This window comes from Manihot esculenta, chromosome 6 (genome assembly GCF_001659605.2).
Source record: "Manihot esculenta cultivar AM560-2 chromosome 6, M.esculenta_v8, whole genome shotgun sequence".
NCBI lineage: Eukaryota > Viridiplantae > Streptophyta > Magnoliopsida > Malpighiales > Euphorbiaceae > Manihot > Manihot esculenta.
In genome coordinates this window covers 28,705,795-28,733,047 of record NC_035166.2, presented here as the reverse complement: position 1 = coordinate 28,733,047, position 27,253 = coordinate 28,705,795, and the positions used below count along the sequence as shown (strand labels likewise).

At 35.5% G+C, this 27,253-nt stretch overlaps 1 protein-coding gene across 1 annotated transcript; it reads left to right on the top strand.

The window, feature by feature from the left end:
- The first annotated feature begins 21,578 nt into the window (after positions 1-21,578).
- Positions 21,579-22,555, top strand: LOC110616792 (BURP domain protein RD22-like). Its single transcript, XM_043957807.1, has 2 exons — positions 21,579-21,954; positions 22,056-22,555. Exons 1-2 carry the CDS (start codon positions 21,579-21,581, stop codon positions 22,553-22,555), a joined length of 876 nt encoding a protein of 291 aa, XP_043813742.1.
- The last annotated feature ends 4,698 nt before the right edge of the window (positions 22,556-27,253 follow it).

Sequence of the window (27,253 nt, the reverse complement as noted above, 5' to 3'; positions counted from 1 at the left end):
ATACACGTATAATTATTTAAATTAATTTATAAAACTAATTTATTATATATTTAATTAAATTTTTTAAAAATGTAATATAAAATTAAAGAATCTTATGAATGGATGTTGATATGTATTACTATATATTAAGGGTTTATAAAAATATAATAACAAAAACTAAAGCATCTTATTATTGTGTATTTATTAATAATAATAATTTATATATTTATTAAATAAAATTAATATAATAATAAATATATTAAAGTAAATTTAAAAATTTCAAATTCAACTTCTCCTAATTCTCGGATTCCTTATAACTTTCTAATAAATATTAGAGATCAAATTATGTATTTTATCTGGAGAAATTATTTAATGTTATAAACATAATTTGTGTTTTAAATAAAAAACATTTATGTTTGAGTATATAAAAAAAAAAACTCTTTATTGTTATATGGTAACTTTCATAGATATTAATTTACTGTAAATAACACAATATCCTGAAATTATAATAGCTTTTTATTAATGTGTATGGCATGTTACTATGCTCGTTCTTTTTAATATTATTACGTTCTTCAAATATTTTAAACAATAATATATTTTTACTTCAAACAAGTATAATAAAATATAATTTTCAAATTAAAATATAATTTTATTAATGTGTATGGCCCTTCGTCTTACGCAAGCATTACTTTTACTTTCTTTTGTAACTTCTTTAAAGGAATTGCTCTACAACTCCCTTCTCATTTTCATTTCTTACACTCTTACTTCTCTCACGGTAACTTCATTTTCCTTTTTCTTTCAACATAGACAAGAACACCTCTTCTTTCCCTAGCGGAGCCTCTGTCTCCAGCTCCTCTTCTGATGGCCCCATCCAAGTGGTAGCCCCTATTATTCCGTTGAGGAAAGCCCCAGAGAATGAGGGTGGTCTTCTCAGTGATATCTCGTCTGCCTTCTTGGAGCGCGACGTGGATCGTTTACACGACACTTACCATATTCCTCGGGAGTTTTTCTAAATTTTTGCTCAATCTCTCAGCGTTCGTGCTAATAACTTGATTCCAGCCGGGGACACTATCATTGTTTTCGAAGGTAGTTGAAGGTGGGCCTCTGCTTCCCCTTAGACCCCTTCTTCATGGATGTCCTTCGGTTTCACAAGCTTTCGGTTGTCCAGCTTCATTCCAATGGCTGGAGAATCTTGGTGGTCTTTTAATTCGTGTGCCTTAACAATCACTTTCTCCTAGCTATACCAACTAAATACCTGCAAAAACGAGGAGTTCTAGCATTTTAGCGGTCGAAAGTACTTGAACATTTTTTACCAGATGCCTTCCTCTTTGAAAAGGTGGAAGAATAAGTTTTTTATCCTCCATCGTCAGACGCTGGGGGGCTTTGGACGTATTCAAGCCAACTGGCATTATTAGGTAGAGCTAAAGAAGGATGGGGTCCTTTCGAGGAGAGAGGAAGACGAGGCTTTAGCCTTTCTCCTGGCGATGGCTAAAGCCTTAAGGAAAATTGATACATTTTATCCTGGCAAAGTCATCTGCCGGCAAACTAGACCCGCGATCCTCACTCGCCCAACCTTCCCGAAAGCGCACTCCTGTATCGAGATCAGAGTACTTCTCTTTTTATCTTCTTTATTTTTTGAACTGTCTTTCTTACTTAGTTTTCCTCTTGTTTGCAGATATGGTTGGGCCAAACAGGTTTATCGAGGCAGTACGCACTGCTCATAAGGGTAAGGCTGTTGCTACTAGGGTTGCTAGTCCCTTGCTAAGCGTGCTCGCCCTTCAAAAGCGGTGATTATGCTTCCTCCTCCCCCTCCCCAACCCGCGACTAAGGAGACGTCACCCTTTCAGCCTGAATCTTCAGTCCTGGGTGCTTCTGCCTCAGCTCTTGAGCTCCTTACTAATCTCCCTTCCCCTTCTGTTCCTGCTCCTATGAGTGTGGGGGTTGAGTCTTCTTGGCCTACATGAATTCAACGTTTGGCCTTGGGGCTAAACCGGGCGCCTTCGCTCCTTGATGATCCCTCCCTGGGCCTCCTACTACTCAAAAGTGCCCTAAGGCCCACAGATCGTCGTCATTTGAATGAGTTTGAGACAGACGAGTTGTTCGTTAATGCCATCCATTTTGCACTTGAGGGTACCCTTTGCACTTATGTATATTTAAAGCCTTAAGGCGAGAGTTTGGGACAAATGAGACAGACATGAGGCTCTTGGCTGGGGAATGTTCAAGATTGAAGGCCCGGATTGTTGAAGCTGAGAGCACTATGAAGGAAATCCTAGAGTCAGTGGACAAGCTTCAAACTGATGTTAATAGGGCTCTTACTTCTAATCTGGGCCTTAAGAATAGGGCAAAATCCGCCGAGGATCAAGTGGCCCTGTTGTAGCGCCAAGTTTTGAAACTATAAGCTCAAGCTGAAGGGGCCTAAGCTGAGCTTGAGGCAGAGCTTAAGGAGACAGTGGCGCAGGGTGGGGATATCTTTATTCAAAGCTAAGATTCGGTGAAGAAGGAGCTGGTGAAATATTTTTTTTCTGAGGATTTCTCTTAGATAGATGACATCCTCCCTGATGAGGAAGATGAGGGTGAGGGGGAGTGCATTGAAGATACTCTCGCCAATGAGGAGCCTACTAAAGATATTCCCTCCAACCGAGTTTCTCTTGTTAATGTAATAGATGCAGAAAATATCGATGCAATGGAGACTCGGACAAATGAGCCTGAAGACCCTGTCCCTTTGTAACTTTTATGATTTTAATGAGAACGTTTTGACTTTATTTTTGTTAAGTGTTTGTATGTTTTGCAAATAATCTCTTTTAAGAATTTTGCTTTAAGGGGTTAACACCTGTCCATATCACTTGGTTACTGACCTGTCCTAGGGTCATGAAATAAAGGACTTAGTAAATTTTTTGCCATACACTATGAAAAATGCGTGCCCTGTAGCCTGGGCATGAATTGCCTTAGGATATTATCATTATTTTACTGTCACCTGACCATGATTTTGTTGGTTTCCTACCTTATGGCTTTGTTTAGTGGGATCGATGATTGCGTGAACCACTTTGTGACCTGGCTTGATGAGGACAACTTTGTGACCTTGATTAGTGGAACCCACGACTGGATGGTCTGGCGAGAATTGCCTCGTGACCTAGCCCAATAAATACTGCCTTATAGCCTTGATTAGTGGGGCCAATACCCGAGGGGTCTGGTGGGAGCCGCCTCATGACTTGGCCTGGCGGAGATTGTCTTATGGCATTCATTGCCTTATGGCATTCATTGCCTTATGGCGTTGATTAGTGGGACCAACGCTCGAGTGGTCTAGTAGGAGTCGCCTTGTGACCTGCCGTGGTGAAAACTGCGTTATGGCCTTAATTAGTCGGACCAGTGTCTGAGTGGTCTGGCAGGAGCCACCTTGTTACCTAGCCTGGCGAAAACTGCCGAATGGTCTGATGGGAGCCACATTGTAACCTGGCTTGGCGAAAACTGCCTTATGGCCCTGATTAGTCAGACTAACGCCTGAGTAGTTTGGTGGAAGCCATCTTATGACCTGGCATGGCGAAAATTGCCTTATGGCCTTGATTAGTGGGATTAACGCCCGATGGTCTAGTGGGAGCCGCCTTGGATTGACCCATGGTGTAACGACCTGGAAACCGGACCGCTACCGGCGCTAGGATCCAGATCGACATAAGGTCGCTGGGACCCGTAGCAAGCCAAACATACATCCTGAATACCTGTCAAATCCCATACATGATCATACATATCCATAAACATGAAAAATTTTTCTTTTCTTTTACCAAGCTCAACCTGTGCATGCACATAAACATAAACATAAACCACACACTGGAGTCTCATCACATGCTCCAATGGGGTATCTCATCAAACATCGAGCTTGGTTGAATATAAACATCATAAAACATAGATCATGTATATACATGGGATTATCCAAACATACTATGGTCAAGCTCAATTCTAATCCTCAGTATCAATGTTACATAACATGACTGTTCATAACCTTACATCTTTTTACAATTCATCATGTCCACATCTAACTATTACAAATCACATGACTTTACTCTTCTTGATTCCCTGATCTAGCCCGTACCTGCAAATCTGGGGGATATAGGGAAAGGGGTGAGCTACTAGAGCCCAGTGAGCAGAATAATAAAACATTTAAAACCTATGCCATCATGTAATGCATCATATCACATACAATTCACATCAAGGGTAAACCTGTCACCAAATAGTCCCAGCATCATATCCGTGCCAGGCCGTAGAATGGGGTCCTGGTCTTCCTGTCATATCATAACATTACTTACCATTGCCTCAGGGCCTCATCTGGGCACCTGGTCTTCACGTTCCCTACCGTGCCAGGCCGTAGAATGGGGTCCTGGTCTTTCATACCGTGCCAGGCCGTAGAATGGGGTCCTGGTCTTTCCTCAGGGACTAATTGGATCATACAGCATTCACCCACATCCACAACAAAGAATGCAGTGCAACATATTCGTGGATTCTAATGCAACAACCTATTATATCACATGGCATTCGTGATGCATGATTCATGCTAAAACTTGCATTAATTTAAAACATAAGGTTTATTCTACTCACCTCAGGCTAACTCTGACAATGAACTGAAGCAGCTGACTCACTGCTGGGGTCCTTGGTTCCTTGGGTCCGAACCTCTTGAAGATCGAGAGGGAAAACGATCCTAGCTCGGAGATGGGAGAGATCGAGTTCCTTGAACCTCCAAGCTCCAAAAATTGCTATTTGCTTAAAAATCTTCAAAACAAAGGTGAAAAATCATAAAAATCATGGAAGATTTGAAAGAAGAACTCAAGATCGGCATGAGGGCGGCGGAGACTCACCTTGGCCGAAAATGGGGAGAAAAAGCTCACCCGTTCGGACATGGGGACCACTTTATAGGTGGCTGGCCAGGCCACTTTCGGGGGCCTAACGTGCCTCCGCATGCATGCCATGTTCGGCGGCCGAATCTGGACTTTCCTCACTTATGCCTTCGGAGGCCTAAAGCACTCCCGAAACGCATGCATGTTCGGCAGCCAAACCCGAGTTTTCCTCCAATGCCATTTTCATGAAAAACTCATTTTCTTTCTTGTTTAAAAACATAAAATGCATTAAAACATTTTATAAAAACATGGTTTTACCTTTCTAGAAGTCTCCGACTCCCGAGATTCCACCTGACGATAGAAATTCCGATACCGGAGTCTAGCCGGGTATTACATTCTCCCCCCCTTAAGAACATTCGTCCCCGAATGTTCCTCATCTAGCACATGCAAGGCATAAAACACATCATACACATAAAACACATGAAACACACAAAAAACTAACCTTATAAAAGATAAGGGTATTGCTGGAGCATGGACTCCCGTGTCTCCCAGGTGCATTCTTCTATATTGTGGTGGTTCCAAAGGACTTTCACCATCGGGATTTCCTTGTTTCTTAGCTTCCTGATCTGGGTGTCAAGAATCCGCACTGGCTGTTCAACATAGGTGAGATCTTCTTGGATCTCCACATCAGGCTCACTAAGAACCTTGGCCGGATCTGACACGGACTTCCTCAACATGGAAACATGGAAAACCGGATGGATTCTTTCCATTGAAGCAGGTAAATCCAGCTTGTACGACACATTCCCAATCTTCTGCAAGATTTCAAAGGGTCCAATGTATCGTGGGGCTAGCTTACCTTTCTTCCCAAAATGAACCACTCCTTTCATAGGAGACACCTTGAGCAATACCAGATCTCCCTCCTGAAATTCTACCTGTCTCCTGCGGATGTCTGCATAGCTTTTCTGTCTGCTCACAGCAGTTTTGATCCTCTCTCTGATAATGGGCACCACCCTGCTGGTGATCTCTACAAGCTCAGGCCTTGCCAAGGCCTTTTCTCCAACTTCTTCCCAGCACACAGGTGATCTGCACTTCCTTCCATACAAAGCTTCATATGGGGCCATCCCTATACTGGCATGATGGCTGTTATTGTAGGCGAACTCCACCAAAGGTAGATGCTGCCTCCAAGAACCGCCAAAATCCAGCACACACATTCTGAGCATATCCTCTATTGTCTGGATGGTCCTCTCTGATTGTCCGTCCGTCTGTGGATGGAAGGCAGTACTGAAATCTAACCTGGTACCCATAGCATTCTGCAGACTCCGCCAAAATCTAGAGGTGAACTGGGGCCCTCTATCAGACACTATCGAAACAGGAACCCCATGCAGCCTTACCACTTCATCCACATATACCTACGCTAATTTATCCACTGAGTAGTTGCTCCTGATAGGGATGAAGTGAGCAGATTTGGTCAGTCTGTCCACAATCACCCATATGGAGTCTAACCTGGTGGATGCTGCCGGTAACCCCACTACGAAGTCCATAGCTATATTCTTCCATTTCCACTATGGAATAAGTAGTGGGTTAAGCATTTCAGCCGGCTTCTGATGTTTCAGCTTCACCCTCTGACATACTTTGCAGGCTGACACAAACTGTGCCACTTCTCTCTTCATAGCTGGCCACCAATACACTCTCTTTAGATCTTGATACATCTTGGTGGCTCCAGGGTGAACACTGTACTTGGCATTATGAGCTTCCCTCATAATGTCTCCCTTTAAACTGATGTCATTTGGTACACATAGTCTATTCCCATAGCGGAGGATTCCCTTGCTGTCGAATCTGAACTCTTCATTCTTGCCTAACTGAACCGTCCTAGCAATCTTTACTAACTCTGGGTCCTCATGTTGTTTTTGAGCCACTTGCTCCAGGAACGCAGGTGTCACTCTCATCTGGGCTATCAAAGCACCTGTACCAGACAACTCTAGCTGTAGACCTTCCTCAATGAGCTTGTAAAACTCTTTCACCACCGGTCTCCTCTCAGCCGTGATGTGGGATAAACTGCCTAGTGATTTCCGGCTTAGGGCGTCTGCCACCACATTCGCCTTACCCGAATGATACTGAATCTTGCAATCATAATCACTCAGCAGCTCCACCCATCTTTTCTGTCTCAAGTTCAAATCTCTTTGACTCAGGATGTACTGCAGGCTTTTATGATCGGTGAAGATCTCATATTTTACCCCATAAAGGTAATGCCTCCACATCTTGAGTGCAAAGATTACGGCTGCCATTTCCAGGTCATGTGTAGGGTAATTCAACTCATGCTTCTTCAGCTGCCTAGAAGCATAAGCAATCACCCTTTCATTCTGCATTAGCACACAACCCAATCCCACTCGGGATGCATCACAGAACACTGTGAAATTCTCCTGACTGTTAGGCAAAGCTAACACCGGTGCTGACGTTAACCTCGTCTTAAGCTCTTCAAAACTCTCTTCGCACTGATCGGTCCACATAAACTTCTGATTCTTCCTGGTTAATCTGGTCAGAGGAGCTGCAATCTTAGAGAAGTCCTGAACGAACCTCCTGTAGTAACCTGCCAAACCCAAGAAACTCCTGATCTCCGTCACTGAAGTGGGTTTAGGCCAGTTAGCAACAGCTTCTACCTTCTTGGGGTCCACCTCTATACCATTTTCTGACACAACATGCCCCAAGAATGATATGCTCCTCAGCAAGAACTCACATTTGGAGAACTTGGCATACAAGTCGTGTTCCCTCAAAGTCTGCAGAACTAACCTCAGATGATGGGCATGCTCCTCTGCATTCCTGGAATACACTAAGATATCATCTATGAAGACAATAACAAAGTGATCCAGGTACTGGCTAAACACTCTGTTCATGAGATCCATGAATGCTGCAGGGGCATTGGTTAACCCGAACGGCATCACAAGGAACTCATAATGCCCATATCTGGTCCTGAAAGCTGTCTTCGGTACATCCTCTTCTCTTATCCTCAGTTGATGGTACCCTGATCTCAGATCTATCTTGGAGAAACAACCTACTTCTGCTAGCTAGTCAAATAGATCGTCGATCCCTGGCAACGGGTACTTATTCTTGGTAGTGACCTTGTTCAACTGCCTATAGTCGATACAAAGTCTGAGGGACCCATCCTTCTTTCTCACAAACAATACTGGAGCACCCCAAGGTGAGGTATTCGGTCGGATGAAGCCCTTGTCTACCAGTTCTTGCAACTGCTCCTTAAGCTCCTTCAATTCTGCTGGTGCCATCCTGTAGGGAGGGATAGAGATCGGTCTGGTTCCAGGCATCAATTCTATTTGAACTCTATTGTAATACCCGGCTAGACTCCGTATCGAAATTCCTACCGTCCGGTGGAATCTCGGATGTCGGAAACCTCTAGAAGGGTAAAATCATGTTTTAATGTATTCTACGGTTTTAAGCAAAAAGGAAATTGAGTTTTAAATGGAAAAGACCAAGGAGACATTTTTCAGGTTCGGCCGCCGAACCTCAAGTTCGGCCGCCGAACATTGGATGGTTTAGGGGGGCAAGTTAGGCTTCCGAAAATCTCAAAGGTTCGGCCGCCGAACCCCATGTTCGGCCGCCGAACTTGCATGAGATGTGGGGGCACGTTCGGCTGCCGAAAGGTGGTCTGCCAGCCCTATATAAGAGCTCCATGGCCGAAACGGGCGAGTTTTCTCCCCATTTTCGGTCACGGTGAGTTCTTGCTCTCCTATGGTTGTTTTCAACGTTTTTCCTTCCGATCTTTCATGTTTTAACAAGCTTTATGTTGATTTGAAGAGATTTGAGTAAAAAGAGCAAGTTTTGGAAACTTGGAGACCAAAGAGCAGATCTCTCCCATCTCCGAGTTAGATCGTCTCTCCTCTCGTTCTACAAGAGGTAAGAGTAGATCCATAGTTCCTTACATGTTTTAAGTAAGTTTTATGAAGTTTCATGGGGTAGAAATGCATGCTAGGTTAGTTTTGAGTTCATGGGTTTATGTTGAGTAATTGTGCAATGTGGATTGTTTAATGTATGTTTGGTATGTTGTAGATGGGGTTTAGGATAGTTGGAAGCCCCTAGGAGCTTGTATGCTTGAGTATGCATGTTGTAGAATAGGAAAATGCATGATTGAGTTGGAAAGCGTTTATGCATATTGAGCTGAGTTTCTGCCCTTCGGGAGAAACTCAGGTTCGGCAGCCGAAGGTTCTTTCGGCCGCCGAACCTGCCTGTGGTAGCATGAATCGGCTGCCGAACCCTGCCCCCGAAAGATGACTTTCGGCTCTAAAAGGGACTTTCGGCCGCCGAAGGTGCTGCCAAACATGCATGAGTTTCGTCTCTGGAGGGAACCTTCGGCCGCCGAAAGTGCCGCCGAAGGTGCATGACTTTCGGCTCTGGAGGGCCTTTCGGCCGCCGAACCTGCCGCCGAAAGTGCCCTGTTCAGCCCTCCTTTGCATGATTTCTATGATTGTTTTAAGGTATTTTAGGGGGCTTTTGGGGAGTATTTTAGAGTCATGTTCAGGAATGTTTGGTCCCTCATTTGAGTCTACCTGTGTAGGTTCGGACCCGAGGAATCGAGGACTGCAGCAGTGAGATAACTGCTTCAGAGTCAGTAGAGCTTCAGCCAGAGGTGAGTGGAACTAAACTTAATGTTTTAAATTGAGAAATCAAATGAAAGTTTTAGCATAATTCACGCATCATGAATGCCATGAGATATATTAGGGTGCTTGTATTAGAATTCACGAATATGTTGCATTGCATAATATGTTGTTGATGTGGATGAATGTTGAATGATCCATTAACCCTCATATGTTATGACATGATGATATGATATGGAAGTCCAGGTGTGGCCTGCACTACGCCCCCGGCACAGTTGGTCATGTATGATATGTTATGTATAAGAGAAAGACCAGGTGTGGCCTGCACTACGCCCCTGGTATGATTGGAATATGTAGAGGGCTAAGTGGTGACAAGTTCATCCTTGATATGATTAGTTGTGATGTGATGCATTCCATGAAAGCATGAACCTTTAATATAAATGTTTTATTATTCTGCTCACTGGGCTCTAGTAGCTCACCCCTCTCCCTTAACCCCCAGGTTTGCAGGTACAGGGTAGACTAGGAGGTCAGTAAGAGTAATGAAGTTATGGTCTTGTAATATCTAGTGTGGACATGAAGAAAATGTTGATGTATAATGTTTCGTACAGTTATGTATAAGTTTAGTATAGAAATGTAATGTAATGAGATCTATTGAGGTTCATAGTTGTGCTTGACCCTAGTATGTTGTTAATCCCTTTGAGTACATGATTTTAATGATGCTTATGTAACCAAACTCAATATATGTGATGTCACCCCATTGGGGCACTGTTGAGACTCCCAAGAGGAGTTAATGTTTATGATCATGTTATGTATAGTGCATGCACAGGTTGAGTTTGGTGAATGAATGAAAGAATGAATGAATGTAAAGAAAAGTTCAAATTTTTATGTATGTTGTTGCTCATGTATGGGATTAAACAGGTTTACAGGATGAATGTTAGGCTTGCTACGGATCCCGGCGGCCTTATGCCGACCTGGATCCTAGCGCCGATAGCGGTCCGGATTTTCGGGTCGTTACATCTATCTCCCTAGCAGGTGGTAAACCTGGCAGCTCGTCTGGGAACACATCTAAAAACTCTCTGACCACTGGCACCGAGGCGGGCTCTCTGACATGACTATCCAGCTCTCTCACATGAGCTAGAAAACTCTGACAACCCCTCCTGAGGAGCCTACGAGCCTGTAGGGCTAATATCAAACCTCTAGGTGTACCCCTCCTGTCTCCTCTGAAGACAACCTCTGACCCATCCTGACATCTGAACCTGACTACCTTGTCTCTGCAATCCAAGGTAGCACCATGGATAGATAACCAGTCCATCCCTAGAATGACGTCAAAATCTGTCAAATCTAGAACCACAAGGTCGGCGGACAGGCATCTTCCCTCCACAAAAACTGGACTACACTGGCAGACTGACTCTACCACTGACGGGTCACACTTGGGTCCACTGACCCATAGGGGACACTCTAACCCAGAGACCATCAATCCCAACCTCTCGACGGCCCTCGGAGCAATGAAAGAATGAGATGCACCAGGGTCCATTAATGCATACACATCGGAACAACCAATGATGAGATTACCTGACACCATGGTGTTGGATGTGTTTGCCTCCTGCTGAGTCATGGTGAAGATCCGTGCTAGAGCTGACGGACCCTCACCCCTGAAACCCGCTGAAGAAGAGGCTGCCCTTCTCCCTCTGCCACTAGCCTGAGTCGCGGCTAGAGCTACTGGCTGTGCCACACTATCTGAAGCTGTCTGCTGAGACTGTGCCACAAAAGCTGCCCTAGGACACTCCCATGCCATGTGTCCCTCCTGCCCACATCTGAAGCAGGCTGTCGTCCCAACCAGACATACTCCTTTGTGCGGCTTTTCACACTTCTTGCATACTGCATTATCTGCACCTGAGCTCGAACCACTTCCTAATCCCAGACCAGACTTGATCTTGCTCCAGAACTTGTTCTTCTTAGGCTTGGCTTTACCCCATCTCTTACTGCCTGAACTCAGAGAAGAAGAGTCTAACTTTCCCCCACCTGGGGTCTTGGAACCAGAAGGCTGTGCCACTGACTGCTTGACTTTCCCCTTGATTATTGCACTAGCCTCCATCCTCCGAGCCATATCCACTATGGCATGGAAACTCTCCCTCTCTGCTGACTGAATCAAGGAGGAATACCTGGAATGAAGCTTCATGATATACCTCCTTGACTTTTTCTGATCTGTATCCAGATTCTGCCCAGCAAATGGCAACAGCTCCAAGAATCTGTCTGTATACTCATCCGTTTGCCTCAGCTGCTCGAACTCAATCATCTTCAATTCTCTTGAACTGTCAAGGAAAGTCCATCCTGCAAACTCATTTGCAAACTCCTCCCATGATAGGCTGTCCAACCTCGGGTTCACATAGTTCTTAAATCACTCTCGGGCCTTCTTACATTTTAGTGTGAACCCAGCCATCTGAATGGCTCTACTGTCATCAGCTCCTATCTCATCTGTAATTGTCTTGACCCTCTCGAGGTACACAAACGGGTCATCACCGGTTTCAAACTGGGGAGCACCCAGCTTCATGTAATCGGTCATCTTGACCTTGCTCCCCCCAGATGTGCTAGGTTTAGACATTTGGATTTCTGGGACAGTAGGTGCTGCTGGTGGTGGAGGAGGTGCAGCATCCCCTGGGGTAGGGTTTGCTGTACCTGGATGGTAGGGTGGGGGTGGGTACATAGGGTACTGTGGGTACGGTGGGTAGAAAGGTGGATATGGCATCTGAGAGTGATAAGGGTTAAAACTGGGGTAATCCGATGTACCTCCCATTGAATACCCGGGATTATGTGAAAAGGGTGGGTAGTAAGGTGGCTGAACAAACCCCGAGGCCTGAGTGCCTCCTTGGGACTCTCCCATTCCCTCTTCCGACATACTTACTCCGAGACTGTCATCCCTCCTCTGATCCACATCCATCTGATCCCCCACATCCTCTGACATATCCCCTTGCACTGTCCCTCTCACTGATATGCTTCTACCCAGATCCAAAGACCTTCTAGGGTCTCTTACTGCTCTTTCTCTGCTAGACCTGCTTGACATTGCCCTAGGCAATGCAGGAGGACGGGCATCAGTGCCCTCGTCCTGGGGTGGTACTCCAGTCAATCGTGCAGATCGACGAGTTCCTCTCATCCTGTTTTCTGAAAAACAACACACATCACATAGAACATTAGCATCAAATGGTTCATGTGCAAACACATGAACCCGCATCACATACATCACATATCATTAATGCACATGCATAAAATCATGGCATTTCACATCATCATACAAGACAGGACTCTTTATCCTATCCTAGTGGACATGATCATCCTATTGTGCTTGACCTTCTATGACACCTATGAGCCCGACACACTATAGGTCCGATCATATGAACCTAGGGCTCTGATACCACTCTGTAACGACCCGAAAACCGGACCGCTACCGGCGTTAGGATCCAGATCGACATAAGGTCGCCGGGACCCGTAGCAAGCCAAACATACATCCTGAATACCTGTCAAATCCCATACATGATCATACATATCTATAAACATGAAAACTTTTTCTTTTCTTTTACCAAGCTCAACCTGTGCATGCACATAAACATAAACATAAACCACACATTGGAGTCTCATCACATGCTCCAATGGGATATCTCATCAAACATCGAGCTTGGTTGAACATAAACATCATAAAACATAGATCATGTATATACATGGGATTATCCAAACATACTATGGTCAAGCACAATTCTAATCCTCAGTATCAATGTTACATAACATGACTGTTCATAACCTTACATCATTTTACAATTCATCATGTCCACATCTAACTATTACAAATCACATGACTTTACTCTTCTTGATTCCCTGATCTAGCCCGTACCTGCAAACCTAGGGGATATAGGGAAAGGGGTGAGCTACTAGAGTCCAGTGAGCAGAATAATAAAACATTTAAAACCTATGCCATCATGTAATGCATCATATCACATACAATTCACATCAAGGGTAAACTTGTCACCAAATAGTCCCAGCATCATATCCATGCCAGGCCATAGAATGGGGTCTTGGTCTTCTTGTCATATCATAACATTACTTACCATTGCCCCAGGGCCTCATCTGGGCACCTGGTCTTCACGTTCCCTACCGTGCCAGGCCATAAAATGGGGTCCTGGTCTTTCATACCGTGCTAGGTCGTAGAATGGGGTCCTTGTCTTTCCTCAGGGACTAATTGGATCATACAACATTCACCCACATCCACAACAAAGAATGCAGTGCAACATATTCGTGGATTCTAATGCAACAACCTATTATATCACATGGCATTCGTGATGCATGATTCATGCTAAAACTTGCATTAATTTAAAACATAAGGTTTATTCTACTCACCTCAGGCTAACTCTGACAATGAACTGAAGCAGCTGACTCACTGCTGGGGTCCTCAGTTCCTTGGATCCGAACCTCTTGAAGATCGAGAGGGAAAACGATCCTAGCTCGGAGATGGGAGAGATCGAGTTCCTTGAACCTCTAAGCTCCAAAACTTGCTATTTGCTTAAAAATCTTCAAAACAAAGGTGAAAACTCATAAAAATCATGGAAGATTTGAAGGAAGAACTCAAGATCGGCATGAGGGCGGCGGAGACTCACCTTGGCCGAAAATGGCGAGAAAAAGCTCACCCGTTCGGACATGGGGACCCCTTTATAGGTGGCTGGCCAGGCCACTTTCGGGGGCCTAACGTGCCTCCGCATGCATGCCATGTTCGGCGGCCGAACATAAGGTTCGGTGGCCGAACCTGGACTTCCCTCACTTATGCCTTCGGGGGCCTAAAGCACTCCCGAAGCGCATGCATGTTCGGCGGCCGAACCCGAGTTTTCCTCCAATGCCATTTTCATGAAAAACTCATTTTCTTTCTTGTTTAAAAACATAAAATGCATTAAAACATTTTATAAAAACATGGTTTTACCCTTTTAGAAGTCTCCGACTCCCGAGATTCCACCTGACGGTAGGAATTCCGATACCGGAGTCTAGCCAGGTATTACACATGGTGACTTTGAATTGTTTAGCCGATACAGGGAAAAGACAATCTACATACGAGGGTGGAACCACTCGGTTTCCCGAATGGCTGACTTATGAGATTTTGAGCAGATGACTTCCATAGGATATTGACTCCTAAAATTTCCAAAAGTTGCTTATCTACCCAGTAATTATGTTTGTAATCTGCTTACTTTTTCTACCCCTTATCGGGTTCTTTTGTTATCATATGTATGTCCTACGGGCTCTTTATCAAGGGTTGTCTCAAGGGTTATTTCTTCGGGTTCAAATCTCTTTTCTACATTACCCTTTCTTGTGAATTTTCGAAGGGTGTCATCCCTTATTTTCCTTTCATTCTCGTCCTTCAACTGTCAATGTTCTTCTATTGTATGGCTATGATCTTTATGGAAACGACAATATTTTATCCTATCTCATTTCTCTGCCTTTTCAGGATTGAGCTTGGGCGACCACCTGATTTCTTTATCACTTTTCATTATCAACATCAAGATACAAGTTCGTAAGTCACTTATCGGAGTATAATTCTTATACTTACTTTGTTCGTCCCTCTTTCGCTAGATGGGATAGCTCTTGTGATCTCTTTTATGCCCTCGTCTCTTGGGCTTTTAACTTTGCTTCTGATTTGCTCTCTTGTTTTCTTTTAGTACCTGGACTTTATCATCCAATCTGATATACTTTTGGGCTTTATTTATCAACCGTTGATACGTTGCGTCTAGATTTTTAATTAAGAAATCCATGAATTTGATATTGCGGATTCCTTTCTTCAATGCCTCACACGTTATATCATGATTTAACTCTTCCACCTGTATAGTTTCAGTATTAAAACAGAAAATAAAACTACTTAAAGACTCACCCTCACCTTGGCGGATTTTTCGCAGGTTAGAGGAAAGTTTTTTAGGAGATATGCAAGTAATAAATTTGGATTTGAATATCATAGCAAATTGTGTAAAGTTTTGAATTAAACCTGGGCTTAAGTGTTGGTACCATTTTTGAGCCAAACCTGTGAGTGTTGACTGAAACACTCGGCATACCACAAAATTATTGACATCCTGAAACTGCATGATCATCTTGAAAATGGCCAGATAGCTTCTGAGGTCTGTTGTTCTATCGTACTTGTCTAAACTGGATAGCTTGAACTTGATAGGAAAGGTTTCTGCTAATATTTCTTCTGGAAGAGGCGAGACACTATCAAAACTGAAATCCTATTTTTGTTCCTTTTGGTATCTTTATATGGCCTCTACTAGCTTCCAATCCACTCCTTTCGGAGCTTTGTCCGATTCATTTTTAGATTCGAACCTTCCTTTTGGCCGCTTCTGTTTGGACCCTTGGAGTGTCTACAAAGGCTTCATCCCTTCTTGCAGGGTCCATTTTTTATGCCTCTTCCCGAGCCTTACACGACTCGAAAGTAGCCTGCAGCCTTTGGATATACTGGAGTATCTGTTTATTATTTAAATTATCGAGGTCTGCATCTTTGACCATTGGGAGCGTGTTTTCTCTGTTATCTGGGGCAGAGAAAACGATGACTCACTCATTGGTAGTGATATTAACAACAGCTCTAGAACTACCGTCCATTTTGAGAGTGAGGAAAGGTAATAGGAAACCGATTGTGATCCAAATAAATAAAGAGAATTTAATGGATTTCTGGCAACAGAACCAAATAATGTTGTTGAGATTAGATTGATAATATGGCCGAATAGAACTATGCTGCGATTGGCCAGAACCTGCAAAGGAGATAACGTGAGGTGATGGTAGGTGCTCACGGCAGGTACTCCAATGCTAGAGTCAGTATCTAGACAAGTAGAGAAAATGTAATGAATTGCTTAGAGTTTTTGTGTTTGAGAATAACGTACATTTATCTCTGCGATTCTTCTCTTTTTATACTGTAAGATATAGAAATGAATATGGTATTTTTCAGATAATCCAGTAGTAATGTAGTAGTCTGCTTGATATAGGATATCACCAGCTGGTAGGTAAAAATCTCGCAATCACATACATAATACAGATATGTTAAGCTGTGTCTAATAACAGTAACTTTATATCAAGCTCGCCTTATTGACGAAAGGGTGAGTATTCTAATAATGACTTAGGTGTTAAAATATTTGGACCTTCTCTTCCTCATATTGATTTGCGTTTTCCACGTGTTTAATTATTACCACGTGTCTCTGCACAATATAAACAACTTACACTTTATTTTTGACGGATATTATATTATATAACATCAATAACTAATAGTTTATATTAATTATTTTACTTATAATTTTTAAAACAATAAAATATTATTATTTGTATAGGATATATATAGTATAAGTATATTATTTTAATCAATTTAATATATTAATATTGTAGTAATAATTTTTTTTTTTTATCTAATAACGCTTATTATATAATAAAACTATGAAGTATATAATCTTTTAAAAAATTATTGTAGTCTATACAATAGATTCTAATTAAATAAATAGTGTATTAATTATTAACTTTGCCTTAATATAATAAAATTTAAAATTAACAATTTTTCATTTTTATTTTACATAAAATATTTAATTTTAAATTTAGTTATTTAAAAGATATGACTAATTTTTTTTTATCAATTATATCATTTATAATATTTTTAATATAATAAAATATCAAGTTTCTTTTTATTTTCTTTTAGTAATATTAGTATTTTAATTATTTATAAATAAAAATAATATTATAAAAAATTATTTTAAATAATAAAACAATAATATTAAAAAATATATTTTTTTATAAATTTAATTTAGCAAATAGAATGTTAGTTGTTAAAAAATACTGTGATAAAAATTTCATTGTTAAAGGCTTTAAGACTAACCTAAATTAAAAGTTTTAACGACACATAATAGTGAAGAATGAATTTTGTTCAGTAGAAAATTTTGTTGATTTAAATTTTAGAATATATCTTATATTAAAAGTTTTAGCGACGAAATATTTTATTTAGCAAGAGTTACATCATATCATATTCATTATTAGCGACGATTTAAATATGCGTCACTAAAATGGTAATTATTATTAATTTCTCAAATACAAGTTTTTGTTATTTTGGTTATTTTTTTAATGTTATTCTAGACTATAATAAAATTAAATGTTAATATAACTTCTTAATAATTTTTTTTAAATATTAATATAATTTTAGTTTAAATAAAATTTTACTAGAATGATTTAATTAAATTAAATTTTGAAATAAAAAATTAAAAATATTATTCTTATATCTGAGAAGGGGTATTTTGACAGTGCAAATATTCTCCTTCTTCCCATATTTATAAATTGTAGATAATTATTACAGTAATATAACAAGTTATAATGCTTGCCCAATGCTGTGAGTACAATTCAATAATTTTAATTCTATAAATAAAAACCCAAATGAAGAAAATTACAATACATAAGAAAAAAATTAAAATTTTAAAAATAAAAAATTTACAATTTCACAATAAAAAATAAATAGGAAAACTTTATTTTAAATAGTAAAAATAAAAGATTTATAATTATTTGTAATGATTATTAGTTATATTTAATGTTAAAAAAAATTAAAAAGTGAAGGATTTTTAAATTTTTATAATTTATAATAATAGCAATGGATAAAAATAAAAAGAGATCTAATAAATTTTATTTTATTCACTTATGAAAATGAAAAGTCAAATTTTCACATTGAATATGTAAATAATGAATAATTTTAATTTTATAAATGAAAAACCAAAGAAAAGAAATTAAAAAAGCAACGAAAAATTTTAAAAATAATTTTTTTTTGGAAAATTAAATTTTCATAATAAGAGAGTAAATGGGTATAATTTCATAACATATATAACATAACATAAAATCTAACAAATTTTTAAAGTTTTATAATTTATAATGCAGTAAATACAATGAATAAAAAAATAAAGTAATTAATGAAAAGAAAAAAAAAATAAAAAGTGTTTATTTAATAAAATTTATTTTGTTTATTAATGAAAAGGAAAAAGAAGAAAAATGTGGTTTATATTGATTTTATAATCGAATAAGCTTTTACTGCAATTATGAAATTTTTTAAGTAATGTTATCTTTTCATATAAATATCGAACACTTTTAATTACATAAAGAAAAAGAATAAATGGTTAAATATCAAAACTTTTTTATTAATTTCTAAAAATTAAAAAGTGTTCAAAAAAATATCTATTTATAATAAAAAAATTATAATATAAAAAATAATAAAAATTAAAAATTAATTTCTAAATAATAAAATTTTCATATTAAATTTTATAACAAGTCTATAGAACTTATAATATTTTTAAAAATCGTGCGTTTCGAAATTTTTTTTCTAAACATTCAATGGATATTAGAACAGAAATTAAGTTCGGTCTAAATTTATCATAAAATTTAAGATTAATTATTTTATATTATTTTATTTTATTATTTATAAAAAAATATAAAAAGTATGCTTTATTAAAAAAATTATTTTATTCACCTATGGGAAAAGAAATGAAAAAACTATGTGTTTAAATAATATTATTTTTCATGTAAATATTGGATAATTTATATTTTATAAATAAAACACAAAATGAAAGGAATTACAAAAGGCAAAGAAAGATTTTAAAAATATAAAAAAAAATAAGAAAATTAAAAATCCATAACAAGGGAGTAATATTTGAATATTATATAATATGAAATAAAATATGAAGGATTTTTTAAATTTTTATAACTTATAAATTCATTAATAATAAATAAAAACGCAGTAATAAATGAAAATAAAAATTATTCATTTATGAAAAGAAAAGGACGGGAAGATGTGTTTTATATTTAATTTATAAGCTAGCTAGTCAGATTTTTTTTTAATTATGAAAAAATTATAATGGTAATATGTTTACGTAAATATTGAAAAAATTAAATTTTATAATAAAAAAACCAATGAAAGAAATTCTAAAAAATAAAAATTATAATGAATCAAAGTTAATGATTCAATTTTATATTTTTTAAAATAAGTTAATTAATTAGCTGAAAATTTGCATTCTTTAATTTTGCTTGCTTTAAGAAATGATTAATTAAATTAATATTCATTTAAATAGTGATTAATCTTTAGATATCAAACAAATTTAGATAATATATAAAATAGTATTAATTGAATTTGAGATGGGTAAAAGGTAGTGAAGTGTATATTTTAATATACAAATAAAACAATATTAAATAAATAGATTATTATATTTTATTTGAGATTCTTAATTAATGGAGAAAAAAGTAATATCCTTAATTTTTAAAAAATTTGAAATATCATTTTGCCATATTATGGATAGGAACATCTATAAATAGCGGTGAGCCTCCAACCTATTTCATATCAAAAAATCTAGCTTCTGTGTGTGTAAGTAAACATTACATTAATCTATTGTAAGCAAACATTACATTAATCTATTTAGATCCATATTTAAAATATTTTTGATTTCTTCTCTTTCTCTTTTTATTTATTTTCTCTATTGACTGTTAAAAAAAATATATATATATAAATTTAATTATGAATTTTTTATAGCAGTTAGTGCTGGCGGCAATGGCGGTTAAAAGAAGTGATATCTCATTACCTGATAAGGTATATTGATATTTTAATTTATCAAAAATTTTGGTGTAAGTAATCTGATATTTTTTAATTATGATAATAATTATAGTAATATAATTCGACTTTTATTTTTTTATTTATAAAATTTAAATTATTTTTAATACATTATAAATTAGAATGACAATATAAAGAAAGAGCCACACTTTTGTGAGTTTAAGCACTTGGTTTTATTTCATTCATTCATTAACGTGATGAATTAATTTAAAAATTGCATTCGCAAATTTAATAATTAATATTTGAAAAGCACTTGGTTTTATCCTTTTTATTTATTTTCTCAATTTACTGATAAAAAAAATAATTAATATATAAATTTAATTATATTTTTTTTTTGTAACAGATAGCGTTGGTGACAACGAAGGCTGAAAGAAGTGATCTTTCTGTACCTGCAGAAATATATTGGCATTCCAAATTACCAAACACTCCAATTCCACAAGATCTTTTAAATCTTATTCAACGTACGTTGTTTATTTTGATATTAATTATAATTCTTTTAAATCTCATTATGAAATTAATTTATAATATGATATTTTTTTTATGCTCTAATATAAGATATATGAATAATTTTTATTTTGTATTATATTTGAATTTTCTGAACCGTTATTTAAAAATATATGAAATAAATTAATAATTTTGATATATAAAATAATAAATCCTCATGTTTTAAATGATAAAATTTTAAATACGGAATTTAATTAAATAATTTTAAAAATTAATTCACCTGTGTACTTTTTAATATACTTTTTTTACGTTATTGATTTATATAAAAATAAATATTTTTTTTAAGAAAAGAGACAAAAAGAAATATCTTGTTAATATTAAAAAAATGATAAAAAATGACGAGAAAAAAAAGAAAATTTATTTTATTGTAGAATTAATTTAGATTTTAAAAAATTTTATGGTCGTTGAAAATTTTTATACGGACGGCGCTATGAACAAACTTTTGCAGAAGATACTACTGATTGGCATCATAAGTATGGAAAGCGCTATGAGCAACCTTTTGCAGAAGATACTACTGATTGGCACCATAAGTATGGAAAGCGCTATGAGCAACCTTTTGCAGAAGATACTACTGATTGGCACCATAAGTATGGAAAGCGCTATGAGCAACCTTTTGCAGAAGATACTCCTAATACACAAATGTGGTACGGAAAGCGCTATGAGCAAACTTTTGCAGAAGATACTCCTAATACGCAAATGTGGTACGGAAAGCGCTATGAGCAACCTTTTGCAGAAGATACTCCTAATACACAAATGTGGTACGGAAAGCGCTATGAGCAACCTTTTGCAGAAGATACTCCTAATACACAAATGTGGTACGGAAAGTGCTATGAGCAAACTTTTGCAGAAAATACTCCTAATACACAAATGTGGTACGGAAAGCGCTATGAGCAACCTTTTGCAGAAGATACTCCTAATACACAAATGTGGTACGGAAAGCGCTATGAGCAAACTTTTGCAGAAGATACTCCTAATACGCAAATGTGGTACGGAAAGCGCTATGAGCAACCTTTTGCAGAAGATACTCCTAATACACAAATGTGGTACGGAAAGCGCTATGAGCAACCTTTTGCAGAAGATACTCCTAATACACAAATGTGGTACGGAAAGCGCTATGAGCAAACTTTTGCAGAAAATACTCCTAATACACAAATGTGGTACGGAAAGCGCTATGAGCAACCTTTTGCAGAAGATACTCCTAATACACAAATGTGGTACGGAAAGCGTTATAAGCAACCTTTTGCAGAAGATACTCCTAATACACAAATGTGGTACGGAAAGCGCTATGAGCAACCTTTTGCAGAAGATACTACTGATAGGCGACAGAAGTATGGAAGGCGCTATGAGCTTAAATTCAACAAGCATGCTCTCTCTAACTCAACTGTGTTTTTCTTGCCTAATGATCTCCATGCAGGCAAAAAGATGAGGGTCCATATAACTAAATCAGCAAACAAAGCTAGAATTTTCCTCGACAAGTAGTCGACTCTCTGCCCTTTTCAACTAATAAGTTAGCAGAAATTAAGAAGCGCTTTTCGGTGGATCCTGAATCACGTCAAGGCAAAATGTTAAAGCAAACTATAGAGAATTGTGAGTCACCGAGAATTAAAGGAGAAGATAAATTTTGCCCCACATCTCTAGAGTCCTTAGTTGATTTCAGTGTGAAACATGTTGGAAACAAAGCTCAAGTCCTTATGAACGAGATAGATAAGCCTAAAAGGGAGCAAGAGTATACTATCAAAGAAGTAAAATTTATAGGAGAAAACCATGTGGTGTGCCATAAGCTACAATACCCATATGCTGTGTATTATTGCCATGCACTCAAGGGCACTAAGGTTTACACAGCTCAAGTGGTAGGAGCTGATGGCACAAAAGCTAAAGCAGTCGCAGTTTGCCACACAGATACCTCAGCTTGGAATCCAGGACACTTGGCCTTTTTGGTTCTGAAGATGAAGCCAGGTGAAGGAACTGCTTGCCACTTCATTAGAAGTGATACTTTTGTCATGGTTTCCAATTAATTATGAGAAAAAGCTCCACCACCAGTCTTATGAAATGAGCCACGCTTAGAGTTTATGCGTGCTTGTAGTTACTGCTCTATCCTTGTATAATTAAGTTTATGTTGAATAAATGTGGAGCTTTGCTTATTACTATATCAACTTTCTTCATCCAACGTGCTCATGAACTGATAATGATATATTGCTCAATTTAAATATTTTATTTCCAATTAATTTATAATATAAACAATGTTATTAACTATCCAAATTAAATTCTTAATTGATTTCAAAAAATTAAATGAGATTTTAGATTTATGGCAAATCAAATTCACTTAAAAATTTATTTTAAAATATAAAAAATATTAAATAAAAATGAATAACCTCTAAACTTTATACAGTTGGAAATTCTAGTGGGCCATAATTCCCTTCCTTAACGTTAGTGATATCTCTTGTATACTCTCTCCAAGGTCCACTCCAGGGACTGCCACCTGCCATAGAGTTATTTTCAGGCAACAATTTTCTGGACTTGTTTCTTTCTTTTGTTTGCAGTTTTCATGTTTCTTGACCTGTCTGATAATAATTTCAGTGGAAAACTACCAATATGTCTCGAAAACTCAAGTAGTCATTTCTCACTGTTAAATTTGAGGATTGTAAAAATGTATATATAACATAACATAAAATCTAACAGATTTTTAAATTTTTATAGTTTTTAATACAATTAATATAATGAATAAAAATAAAGTAATCAATGGAAAGAAAAAAACTTTAAAAAAAGTGTGTTATTTAAGAAATTTTATTTTATTCATTTATGAAAAGAAAAGGATGAAAAAGGTGATTTATAATAAGATTTTACTTTAATTATGAAAAATTTTAAGTAATCTTATCTTTTTATATAAATATCGAATACTTTTAATTTCATAAATAAAAAGAACAAATGAAGAAAATTATAAAAAGATAAAAATAAAACAAATAAAAAATGAAAAAAAAATTAGAATTTCATAATTAGAGAATAATTATGGATATAATTTTTTAAATAGAAAAAAATCGAAATATATATAATATAAATTTTTTTACAATGAATTTATAATCTACTTAGATTTTAATTGAATAATGAAACTTTTGAAATAATATTAACTTTTATATAAATATTAAATATTTTTAATTTTATAAATAAAAAATGACGAAAATTACAAAAAGCAAAGTAGAAATTCTAAAAAGATAGGAAAAATAATTTTTTTTTAAAAATGTAATATTAAAATTTCATCATTAGAGACTAAATGAACATAAAATTTTAAACTGTAAATGTCAAAATATAGGAAATAAAAAAGTATGAATGATTTTGACATTTTTACTATTTATGAACAAATTAATGAATGAAAGAAAAAGTAATACAAAGTGTTTTATCTAATAAGGAAAAATATTTTATTTAGTAAAAATTATTTTATCATTTATGAAAAGAAAAAGACAAAAAAGTATGTTTTATAAAAAAAAATAATCTTATTCACTTATGGGAAACAAATTATAAGTTTTATTTTTATAATATTATAAAATTCTCCTTTTTAATATATTGTTAAATATATTAAAAGTATCGGCTCTTAAAATTTTTAATGTAAAACAATTAAAATTCATAATTTTTTATTTAATTTATTAATTAACTGATGGTGAATTGTGTACTTGTATCTATTTATCCCTAAAAAACTATTTCATCAGTATTCTGATTCAATTTTCAGCTTTCGGCTATTTAATTAGGATTTTTTTTTTGAAAAATAGATTAGTAACTAATTATAAAACATGATTTTTACAATTTTATCACTTTTTATTTTAAAATGATTTTAATATAAAATTACTGTTTTAGAATTAATAAAATTAATGATTCAATTTCACCTTTTTTAAAAAATAAATTAATCAGCTGTTAACATTTGAGTTCTTTAATAGTCATTCACTTTTGAACAATTTGCAATTAGTTAAACCAGTAAAAAAATTTAGATATTATTGAACAATATAAATGCATCTATTAAATAATAAATTTTTCAAGAAATTTTATTTTTTCAACATTTTTTGAACAATATTTTTTCAATTAGTATTCATTTAAATATGCATGCTAATAATAAAGAAATAGTGATTAAATTAATATTTGACATGATATGGGAGTGGTTTGGAAAATATTAACGAGAAAATATTAATCGCACTCACAAATTTAATTTGATAAAAAGTGCATTTAAATAAATTCGAGAGATTTTATATTTTCAATTTTCAATTAAAAAAATATTCTCAATTAATCAGTTTTAATATATATTAATAATTAACCTTTTATTTGTTTAAACAAATTCAATTATATTTTTTTATTACATTATAAATTAGAATGATAATAAAAAGAAAGATTGTGGAATGTATATTTTAATATACTAATAAAACAATATTAAATAGGTTTAAGTAATAATTTTTTTTATATTTTTCATATAATTTACAAATAATATTTTTCATATTTTTTTTATATTTTTCATACTTTGATATATTAAAAATTAATTAACGAAAAATAATTTTTAATTAAATAAAAAATTTAATTATTTTTAATTATATTTTTCATATAATTTATGGTTATGAGTTGTGCATGCACAGGTTAAGCTTGGTGAATGAAAGAAAAAGTTTAAATTTTTATGTAAATGTATGATCATGTATGGGATTAAACAGGTTTACAGGATTAAACAGGTTTACAGGATGTATGTTAGGCTTGTTACGGGTTCCGGCGACCTTATGTCGATCTGGATCCTAGCGCCGGTAGCTGTCCGATTTTCGGGTCGTTACAGAGGCTTGTTAGGTGGAGCCTTCGTTTGAATTTCAAATCTTGAATACTTAATGTAAGAGAGGTAAGTGTGTTTCTTGAAATCTTGCTACCTAAATACGAAGATCTGACTGTTTAGGTGTCTGCATGTCTTTAAACAAGAAAAGAAAGATCTACTATTTGAATTTCAAATAATCTGCTGACTGCGCTTTCCTTATCCGCTTTTGCTTCTACACTTTCCTTATTTGAAAACTTTCCTTATTTGAAAACTTTTCTTATTTGAAAACTTTATTTATTTAAAAACTTTTCTTATTTGACACTTTTCATATTTGGCACTTTTTGGCAGTTTTAAAAACATTTTCGCCAAATCATCTCTTTACACCTATCTTCTGCAAAATAAAATCAAAACCACAAAATTAGACATAAAAGATATAAATAAACATCAATAATATCATGATAAAACAGTCTAAAATATGCTCTATCAATTTTTAAACTGTAAATGTCAAAATATAAACTATGAACGATTTTGACATTTTTATAATTTATAAGCAAATTAATGAATAAAAGAAAAAGTAATAAGAAGTGTCTTATCTAAAAAGGAAAAATGTTTTATCTAATAAATTTTATTTTATCATTTATGAAAAGAAAAGGACAAAAAACTATGTTTTATAAAACAATTATTTTATTCACTTATATTTAGTTTCATATATTTAATATTTTAATTTTATACACGCATAATTATTTAAATTAATTTATAAAATTAATTTATTATATATTTCATTAATTTTTTAGAAATGTAATATAAAATTAAAGAACCATATGAATGGATGTTTATATAGTAAATTGTGTAAAATTTTTTAGGAGATATGCAAGTAATAAATTTGGATTTAAATATCATAACAAACTGTGTAAAGTTTTGAATTAAACCTAAATTTAAGTATTGGTACTATTTATGAGCCAAACCTATGAGTGTTGACTGAAACATTCGCCATAACGCAAAATCATTAACATCCTGAAATTGCATGATCATTCTGAAAATGACTAGATGGCTTCTGAGGTCTATTGTTTTATCGTACTTGTCTAAACTGAGTAGCTTGAATTTGATAGGAAAAGTTTCTACTAATATTTTTTCTGAAAGAGGCGAGACACTATCTAAACTGAAATCCTCTTATTGTTTCTTTTGATATCTTTATATATCATGTGCTAACTTTTAATCCACTCTTTTCGAATTCTTGTCCGATTTATTTTCTAATTCGACCCTCCCTTTGGGCCGCTTCTGTTTGGGCCCTTGGATTGTCTACAGGAGTTTCACCCCTTTTTCCAGGGTCCATTTTTTACGCCTCTTCCCGAGACTTACACGACTCGAAAGTAGCCTGCAGCCTTTGAATATACTAAAATATCTGTTTGTTATTTAAATTATTGAGATATGTTTCGTTGACAATCGGGAGCGTGTTTTCTCTGTTTTTTGGGACAAAGAAAATGATAAGGACTGCCGGCCATTTTGAGAGTGAGAAAAAATAATATGAAACCGGTCGTGATCCAAATGAATAAAGGGAATTTAATAGATTTTCGGTAATATAACGAAATAATATTATTGAGATTAGATTGATAATTTGGCTATAATCCATTTACTTTAATTATGGAAAATTTGAAGTAATGTTATTTTTTTATATAAATGTCGAATACTTTTAATTTCATAAATAAAAAGAACAAATGAAGAAAATTATAAAAAGATAAAAAAATTCTAAAAAGATAAAAAACAAATAAAAACTTAAAAAATGAAAAATTATAATTTCAAAATTAGAAAATAATTATGGATATAATTTTTTAAATAGAAAAAATCGAAATAAATATATTATAAATTAATATTTTTATAATTTACAAATACAGTAACAAATAAGAAAAAATGTAAAAAAAACAATTATAACTAAGACATTTTA